Below are 9,738 nucleotides of genomic sequence, written 5' to 3'. Positions count from 1 at the left end.
ATCACGATGGTGTGATTACTCACCTAGAGCCAGACATCCTGGAATGTGAAGTCAAGTGGGCCTTAGGAAGCATCACTACAAACAAACCTAGAGGAGGTGATGGAATTCCAGCTGAGCTATTTCAAATCCTGAAAGATGATGCTGTGAAAGTGCTACACCAAATATGGCAGCAAATTTGGAAAACTCAGCAGTGGCCACAGGACTGGAAAAGGTCAGTTTTCTTTCCAGTCCCTAAGAAAGGCAATGCCAAAAAATGTTCAAACTACTGTACATTTGCACTCATCTCACACACTAGCAAAGTAATGCTCAAAATTCTCCAAGCTAGGCTTCAATAGTATGTGAACTGAGAACTTCCAGATGTACAAGCTGAATTTAGAAAAGGCAGAGGAACCAGAGATCAAATTGCCAACATCCGTTGGTTCATTGAAAAAGCAAGGGAATTCCAGAAAAGCATCTCCTTCTGCTTCATTGCCTATGCCAAAGCCTTTGACTGTGTGGACAACAAACTGTGGAAAATTCTGAAAGAGATGGGAATACAAGACCACCTGACCTGCCTCTTGAGAAATCTGTATGCAAACTAAGAAGCAACAGTTAGAACCAGACATAGAGAAACAGACTGGTTGGGTTCGATCCCTGGGTCGGGAAGATCCCCTGGAGAAGGAAATGGCAACCCACTCCAGTATTCTTGCCTGGACAATCCCATGGATGGAGGAGCTTGGTGCGCTACAGTCCACGGGGTTGCAAAGAGTCAGACACGACTGAGCGACCTCACTTTCACTTTTCCAAACTGCAAAAGGAGTATGTCAAGGCTGTATACTGTCACCCTGCTTATTTAACTTATATCCAGAGTACATCATGTGAAATGACAGGCTGGTTTGAAGCACAAGCTGGAATCAAGATTGCTGGGAGAAATATCAGTAAACTCAGATATGTTTATGATACCACCCTTATGTCAGAAAGCAAATAGGAACTAAAGAACCTCTTGATGAAAGTGAAAGAGGAGAGTGAAAAAGCTGGCTTAAAGCTCAACATTCAGAACTAAGGTCATGGCATCCAGTCGCATCGCTCCCTGGCAAATAGATGGGGAAACAATCGAAACAGTGAGAGTCTTTATTTTCTTCGGCTCCAAAATCACTACAGATGGTGACTACAGCCATGAAATTAAAAGACACTTGTTCCTTGGAAGAAAGGTTATGACCAACCTAGACAGCATATTAAAAAGCAGAGACATTACTTTGCCAACAAAGGTCTGTGTAGTTAAAGCTATGGTTTTTCCAGTAGTCGTGTATGGATGTGAGAGTTGTACCATAAAGAAATCTGAGAGCCAAAGAATTGATGCTTTTGAACTGTGGTGTTGGAGAAGACTTTTGAGAGTCCCTTGCACTGAAAGAAGATCAAACCAGTCAAATCTAAAGGAAATCAGTCCTGAATATCCATTGGAAGGATTAATGCTGAAACTCCAATACTGATGTGAAGAACTGACCCATTAGGAAAGTTCCTATGCTGGGAAAGATAGAAATCAGGAGGAGTAGAAGATGACAGAGGATGAGATGGTTGGATGGCATCACCGACTCGGTGGACATGAGCTTCAGTAAGCTCCAGGAGTTTGGTGATGGACGGGAAGCCTGGTGTGCTGCAGTCCATGGGATCGTGAAGAGTCAGACATGACTGAGCAACTGAACTGAACTGACAGCCTTCCCCTTTATGTCTCTCCAATGGACCCACCCCTCCAACCCCTCCCTTTCTGTCACTCCTCATGTCCCTGCCCTGTCACACCCTCTCTTCCCCACCTAAGCTTTAACCCTGGCTTGGGGGGTGCTGTATCTGCAGCCCTGATGAAGACAGGCTGTGTGGACTACTCCTTTTTCCAGTTTTGCAAGAATACAGCTTTTATTTCATGCTTAACCACCAAGTAGGTTTGTTACAGTGCTTTTTATTTAATGCAGTTACAAGCGACCAATTAGTTTATGATTTCCAAGTTTGTGTCCTTAAAGCATAAGAGAAAAAGGATAGATAAGCTTAATGCTTAATTTGAATTTTCCTGGGAGTGATTCTTAATATTTGTAACTTGATTTTTTTCGAATTGGTGGCTACAAAAGCATAAAGGTCATAAAATTCCCTGGCTTCACCGACAGCTGGAAGCAGACCCTGTCTGCACAGACAGATCAAGAATGACCTTCACCGCACATCAGACACATCCATCATAACCTTCATTCTACAGACAGAACAGGAGGTGCAGGTGCTTGGGTACGGCCATCTCCAGGGCAGAGCTGTGACCTGCCCTGAGCCCCCTGCTCCCCTGCCCCAAATCCCAGAGACCCAGCAAAGTGTGGTTCTGTCGGGAGAATCCCACTGAATGCAGAAGTCTGATTCTCAGTTCTTTTTACAGTTATAATGTCAGCATTTATCAGCTTATGAGACAGATTTTCCATTTAGAACTATTAGCTTAACTGCATAGGCAAACATCACAGCTCACCTGTTGGAAAGGGCTCTAAATGTGACCATGCTCTTTGGCAGGTGGGACAGACTGTCAGGCCACCCAACCACACCAGGTTTCATTTGCTCCGGTGATGAGAAGATTTAATGATGGGCAACGTTTTCAAAGGATGGTGGACAAAGCTTTGTGTTTTTAAATGTAGTGGCAGCATGTGGAACCCACAGTGCTCCAGTCCTTTTTGGTAGTCAATTTTTTTTTCTAGGTGAGGGGTCTCCACAGCTTGGACAGCTAGCACAGCACATGCTTTGTGACTGAGAAATGACTTTCCTAAGTTATAGTTACCAAGAGTCCCTGGGTCCAGAAAGCTAACACTATGCCCAGTAATGCAGAAATAAAGCTGGGGGCACTAAAAATGGTCCTTGGAAAGAGGTTTCAATTGTTCCCTCACAAAGCAAATCAAGCTTCCTAATTAGCTACAACACGGAAAGCTCAGCTCCTACAGCCCTGCAAGCCCTGCCTCTGTTCCCCTGGTCAAACTCCGTCTCTGCTGCAGAAACAGCTCCGCTGCTTTCTTTTCCTTATTCGTGTTCGAAGAACTCGTGGCAGGCAGTGGTAATCATGGCAACGAAAGCCATAAATTCCTGGAAGTCACATTCGCCGTCCCCATCACTGTCCAGTGTCTCCATGACTTTGTCCACAACCTCCTGCTCTTTGATTTCCTGAGAGAGATAAGACAGGTTGTCCAGCTTGCTTCTAAATGAACGTTAGGGCCACAAAGACATGATCAGAAGTTGGTTGGCTTTAATAATTTTGTATTAGAAGCAACCTAATGGCTTCCCTGGTGGCTCAGTGGTAAAGAATCTACCTGCAAATGCAGGAGACATGGCTTCGATCCCTGATCTAGGAGGATCCCACATGCCTCAGAGCAACTAAGCCCCTGCACCACAACTACCGAGCCTGTGCTCTAGAGCCCCGGAACCACAGTGCCCACGTGCTGAGCCCACGTGCCCCACAGCTTGTGCTCCACAACGGGAGAAGCCACGGCAATGAGAAGCCCCTGCTTGCGGCAACTAGAGAGTAGCCCTGTGAAGCAAAGAAGACACAGCACAGCCAAAAAAAAAAAATCCCAGGGCAAAAAGAAAAATAATAATAATAACTAATTTAGAAACAACCTAAGACATGAGATGCAAAATTCCAGAAAGGTTTTCTCCAGTGACCAGGAGGCTGTTGGTTGGCAGAGGTCTCTACGGGTCTGAGCCTTCTCTTCCACTTTCCTTTAGGTGCAGTGGGATCTTGCTACTAAAAGACTGACTGGAACAGCCAGGATCTGAAAAACTGCAGGCTGCTTGTGTTAAAAAAAAAAAAACAAAACAAAAAAACAGAAAGGGAGAGTACAGTCTAGATTAGCCTGAGCACATTATATGCAAATGCCTTGAAAGCAAAAATGAACTTTTGGCTCCTATAAGTTTTTCATTGTTTCTGCATGTGGAAGACCCTATAGTGAAGGCTTCCAGTGGATTTTCACGTTTTGAAAGTAGTTTCTGGCTGAAATAACTCTCGGGAACATGCCCTAAATTTATTAACTTCGTGTGTCTTTTGGCACTTGAGTTGCCTTCGCGGTGTCTGGGACTCTTCTTGACATTATGCCCAACATGGAGTCAAGTGAGTGGTGAGACAGAGGGACAGAGACAGTGCAGGAAAGATGCACACACGAGCTGAAGAGGAGCATAACACCGCCGACTCTTCCGAACACCCAGTCCTCAGGGCAGGAGCACTTGGCCTGAAGAAGTCGAGTATAACACACAATGGCTGCCTTAGACATAAAACATGTAAAAGACTGAGGTTCCCATGAGGGGTTGGGTGGTACCTATAAACATCCGCTAAAAGATTAATTTCAATTACAGGAAAGATTTGCCTCCAAACAGCAACTACTTCCTAAAAACCAGGCCAACGATGTTCATGATACCTTGATATACTTACCATGATTTACTTTTGTTTTATAAACTGTGTTTCCCACATGCTAAGCTTTTTCTATGTTTTAAATCAATAATTAATGACAGTAGCTACATTTGTTGAGCTGCACTTGGTAAGCACTGTCTCATTGCAACAATTCTTTTCACAGAAGAATCCAGGACCTTCTGATTCTTAGGTGAGGTGGTGGGAAACAAGGTAAGTAAAAGTGTGAGCAGGCAGTTACCATGCTGAGAACTTGGGTGCCTGAGAAAACCAGCTTCAAAATCAGAGTAGGGGATCCCCCCTGAAGTCTGCAGGCCGCTTCCTATGATGGTGGCGCCATTTGCAGCCAAGGAGTGTTTGGGTGGGGAGAGCCCTGCAGACTCGGGGCACGGAGGCTGGGGCTCGTCCTGCACCAAGCCTGCGCAGGAGGACAGCTCCCACCACCATGTGGGCTGGGCTCTCATGTCTTCCTGGGAATTAGCTCCTGGTCAGACATGAGTGCACTGGTGCACTGTATGGCCATTTCCTCTGGGTGCAAGATCACTTCAGTAACCTTGGTTCTGGGCACCAAGGGAATATTAGGTACCAGGTGGACTGCAGTTCGTTGCCTTGAATACACAATATGGATACAGCAGAGATGACCTTCGGGCCATCTGAGCCAAGGGCAGTGAAGGTTGTGAGTGGGGAAGTGAGTCCTCAGTGGAGCATCTGGACACAGATCCACCAGAAGGGGAGCTGCCAGGGCAGTGGGCCTCATCAGATGTCCTCATGTAGCTTCGAAAGCTCCTGCCAGGGCACCTCACCCCACAGGGTCCCCCTGCAAGGCCCCAGGGCCTCTCTTGTGACCATTTTGTGGCCTCTTTGTGATGAGCCAGGTCCTGGGGCCTGCATCTCTCCCAGCATCGACTATGCTGAGAGCTCAGTAATACCTGGCATCTTCTCACTGTGGTGGATCTAACGATGTAGAGAAAGCAGAAACAGTCCTCTTCCCAAGAACAAAAGCTTATTTTTAACAGTCTTCTTGTGTGTTCAGTGTGTGATAAGTCATGGTGTAGTTTCCATCCACTTTGTCATTGTTATCGTTGTACGTGCTCACTCGCTACAGTGTCTGACTCTTTGCGACCCATGGACTACAGCCCACCAGGGTCCTCTGTCCATGGGATTCTCCAGGCAAGAATCCTGGAGTGGGTTGCCACGCCCTCCTCCAGGGATCTTCCTGACCCTGGGACAGAACCTGCATCTACTCATTGCAGGCAGATTCTTTACCACTAAGCCAATGGGGAAGCCACCCTACTGCTGTATGTCCTTAGGTTTTCCCAAGAACCTGTACTCTTGCGTTGGAGACAGCAGTTTTTCCTTGATGCTCATACTGTACACAAAATGAAAATTGTGGGGCCTACCTAAGCCAGCCTCTGTACTGAGGGCTCACTTGTGCAAACACATTTTCAGAAACAACAGAGGAGTCCTGATACCAACCTGGAGCCATGTTCAGGGCAGCTCAGAAGAGAAAATGGACAGATGGTCTTACAATTGGACAGGAGAGCAGGTTAATGTAGTTTTAAAAAGCAAGACTCACCTCTAAAAAATGAGAAAGTTCATTGTTGATGAGCTCCTTGAGTTCTGACTTCTTCAGCTTGTGCTTGTCACCTTCCCTCCCGGAATATTGATGGAAGACGTCAATGAGGGCCACCACGGCCTTCTCTAACTCAGACATCTGGGGCCCACAAAAAAAGACGCTTTGTAGAACAGAGCAGTTGTTACCTACACCGACCTTACCATCGGGGGCAACTGGCTTTGGCTCACCTCCCCTTTTGAGCTTAGAGGGTGTGGCTTTTCATCACCCCTTGAACCCACTCCCCGCCAACCCTCCCTTCTCTGTCTTCCATTCCCAAGCCCTCTGGCTTCTGATTGCATTTGGGGAAAACTTCAACCAAAATACAGAGGAAGAGCAGTGAGGGGGATTGAGTCCTCCCCCATCCCTAGGAGACTCCCCACCCTGTCCTGGCAGGACTGCAAGATGAGGTGATGGTACAGGGGAGCAAGGTTTTGAATTAATTACGGTGAACAGGAGCCAAATAAGGATACAGAAGTCAATAATATTCCTATGTTTTGTCAATAAGCAGTTAGAAAATGTAGCAGAAAAGTCCTGTTTTACAGCAGCACACACATATTTCTAAGCATAAGTTTAGTAAAAAAAGTGTAGGTCCTTCCAAAAGCTACTGAGGTCATAAAATGTAGGAAATTTCTTTCAAATGGATATATAAATTTAACTCATTTTTAACAAAAATGTTTCTGACTTTTGGTGGGGGGCGGTGAAGAACATGACCAAATAATGGCTAGAAAATTCAACTGAAAAAATAAATATGGTAGAATTGCCACAATTTTTTTGAAAAAGAAGACCAAGGAAAGGGACCTTGAATTTGAAGGTATTATACAATCATCTGATGAAGTTACTGTCGGGGAGCAAGACTTGCCACCCCAAAATCTCTCTCTGGGATGCAGATTATTTTCATCTGAAAACAATCAAGGCCCCCAGGACTCAGGAAGAAATTCCCCGTAGCTGCCTGAATTAGAATTTAGATGGAGGGCCTATTACAGGAAAGGAGCAACCACCAGAGAGAGAGGTCAGCAAGGAATGTGGGCCAGGGGCAAGGGAGGGCGGGGGGAACGCTAGGAGACCTGAGTCCACTCCGTGTCCCATCACCTCTGCTGGCACAGCAAACGCTGGTTCACCATCTCTGTGTGAACTGCTTCCTCCCCTCTGAAGCCCCAAACCACTGCTCTCAACATCTTCCACATTTTGGTGAGTGACAGTTTTCCTGGGTCTCTCCCATGTATATATGTTTTCAAACTTCGACTTAAATTTCTCCTGTTTACCTGTCTCATGTTTCTTTAATTCTCAGACCAGCAAGAAGAATTTAGAAGGGTAGAGGAAAATGTCTTCCTTCCCAATACCAGCTCTGATGCCAGAACAAATGCGGGCAGAGGCTGGACCACCTCCAGGCACTTTGTATTCTTGGCGGCGCTGCCTCCAATGACAGAATGGCGCCTTTGCTCTGCATTTATCAAGGTAGGAAGCTTTTGTCTCCCCCACAACATGTACCTTATACCACACAGTCTGCAAGCCAAGGAAACAGCTGTTCAACCCTGGGAAACAGCAGTATACAAAGGACTGCTTGTCAACTGTTTCACAAAACGGCCGGACGCTCAGCCAGAGAAATTTGCCAGCTTTTGGCCTTGAGTTCTAATCATTAAAGAATCTTTGCAGTGTCATAGTTAAAAATAAAGAATTATGTCTCATTTTTGAAAAACCATTGCTGTATTGAATATCATTTATATTTTTAAAAATACACTGGAATATAAGATTTAAATTCTTATTTATTTCTGACTTCCAAAGGAAAAGGATTGAAGATTTTTGCCTTGGCCTGATCTTTGCTGCTGCTGCTAAGTCGCTTCAGTCGTGTCTGACTCTGTGCGACCCCACAGATGGCAGCCCACCAGGCTCCCCCGTCCCTGGGATTCTCCAGGCAAGAACACTGGAATGGGTTGCCATTTCCTTCTCCAATGCAGGAAAGTGAAAAGTGAAAATGAAGTCGTTCAGTCGTGTCTGACTTTCCAGACCCCCATGGACTGCAGTCTACCAGGCTCCTCCATCCATGGGAGTTTCCAGGCAAGAGTACTGGAGTGGGGATGCCATTGCCTTCTCTGATCTTTGTTAAACTTACCTATTAATAATCAGTACACTTTGTTTTGCTCTAAAGTCCCTAAAAATACCACATGTAGACAGAACAATTCAGGTGTATTAAATCTTTAACATTTCATACTTTCTTATCCTTGGAACTCGAGTTCTCAATTATTAATTTTTTAAAAAAGAAAACAAAAAACTTAAGAAACTTTTGCATAGTCCTTATGTTTCTCAAGCTTCATGATGACTGGGAAAGATGAGGCTAAAATATTTGTTGTGTGAAGTATGACTAGTGGGATTTTTTTAAAGGAAAGGCATAAAATATATATCCCATATGTGAAAACGCCATAAAACGCGATTTTCTTCATTAAAAACACTACAAATTAATTTTTACAAGTTTTTCCTGTTAAAGTCTTCCCAATTGATGGTTAAAATTGTTGTTTAAGAGAACTGGAAGTCAAATATCCAGTTCTCCTTTCGCTGCATTCCGTGAATATTCTACATTAATCTTTTATTTCGAAAACAGGAGAACTGCTGGGCGTTAGCTCCTCAGAAGGTCACATCACAGGAGATGTGGGAATCCCTCTAGGCAAGAGCCCTACCTCCCCAAGAAACCTGAGGATGGTTAAACCTACCACAGACTTCAATTTCTTTGGCTTGGTTGTAATTTAATTGCAAAGACTTCCTCACTCGCCCTGACCTGGGGGAGGGCGTCCGAAGACGCCGGCTCCGAGCTCAGGGCGTCGTCCCCTCTCCGCGGAGGATGCAAACCCTCTCTTCAAAGAATTAAGCAAGAGGCCGACTTGCAGCAACAGCCGAGCCGAAGACCCGACGTTTCCCCGACTGTAGTGATGAATCACCGGGAGAACGTGATTCATCTGTAGGATGAATCTCGCTGCCTGGAGTTGAGGTAGCCGTGTCCGCTAGGCAGGAGAGTCGTACTTTTGAAATGCTGCCAGAATCCTAGGGACAGAGGAGCCTGGCAGGCTATACGGTTCATGGGGTTGCAACAGTCGGACACGGCTTAGCGACTAAACCACCACCCTAAAGGGGTTTTTAAAGTACCGCCCAGTTCCCAAGCCCACCCTCCGGGTCCTGCCCCCCAAACACCAGAGCAGGTTCCCCTGAGTGTCCTCACGTCAGTGGTCCTTGGCTGTAGCTCCGGTCACCTCTGGTTTCGGCGTCCTGAATGCCGGGACTAGGGCAGAAACAGCCTATTATCCTTTCGCGGGGGCCGTGACCGGCACCCCGAGAGCCCGGCAGCCAATGGGAGCCGTGGGCGGGGCGCTGGCGGGCCGGGGGCGGGGCCTGCGTCTCCCTCTCCTGGTTCTGCGGCCCGCGGGGGCTGGACACACAGGGCCGCATTGACGGCGCCACCCGGGACTCGCTCGGGAGCCAGGCCTGCACTCGGGCCAAGGAAGAAAAAGGCCTGTAGGGCAGAAAGTGGGGAGTCAGCTCTTTGTACTGGTTTTAAATTTATACGTGAATATTGATGTTCCTCTAAAGGCAAGGATGGTAGTGGGTAGAGGAGTGGGACTAGTGATTGATTCTGACAAAGCAAATGTGCAGACAATAGCAGGATGAATGCGGGAATTCAGGGCCTGAATGCACCTACTCTCGCCCCACCCGCGAGTGGGACACCCGTGGACGTCAGTACCTC

At 46.5% G+C, this 9,738-nt stretch overlaps 1 protein-coding gene across 1 annotated transcript; it reads right to left on the bottom strand.

The window, feature by feature from the left end:
• Nucleotides 1–1,913: 1,913 nt before the first annotated feature.
• S100B (S100 calcium binding protein B) lies at nt 1,914–9,352 on the bottom strand. Its single transcript, XM_005902328.3, has 3 exons — nt 9,217–9,352; nt 5,970–6,107; nt 1,914–3,156 (listed from the first exon to the last, which is right to left on the bottom strand). The coding sequence occupies exons 2-3, from the start codon at nt 6,105–6,107 to the stop codon at nt 3,016–3,018; spliced, it is 279 nt and encodes a 92-aa protein (XP_005902390.1). The 5' UTR covers nt 9,217–9,352; the 3' UTR covers nt 1,914–3,015.
• Nucleotides 9,353–9,738: the final 386 nt, after the last annotated feature.

Source organism: Bos mutus, chromosome 1, assembly GCF_027580195.1.
Source record: "Bos mutus isolate GX-2022 chromosome 1, NWIPB_WYAK_1.1, whole genome shotgun sequence".
Classification (NCBI taxonomy): domain Eukaryota; kingdom Metazoa; phylum Chordata; class Mammalia; order Artiodactyla; family Bovidae; genus Bos; species Bos mutus.
The sequence above is the reverse complement of the archived record's forward strand: the minus strand, read 5'-3'. Positions and strand labels throughout refer to the sequence as shown.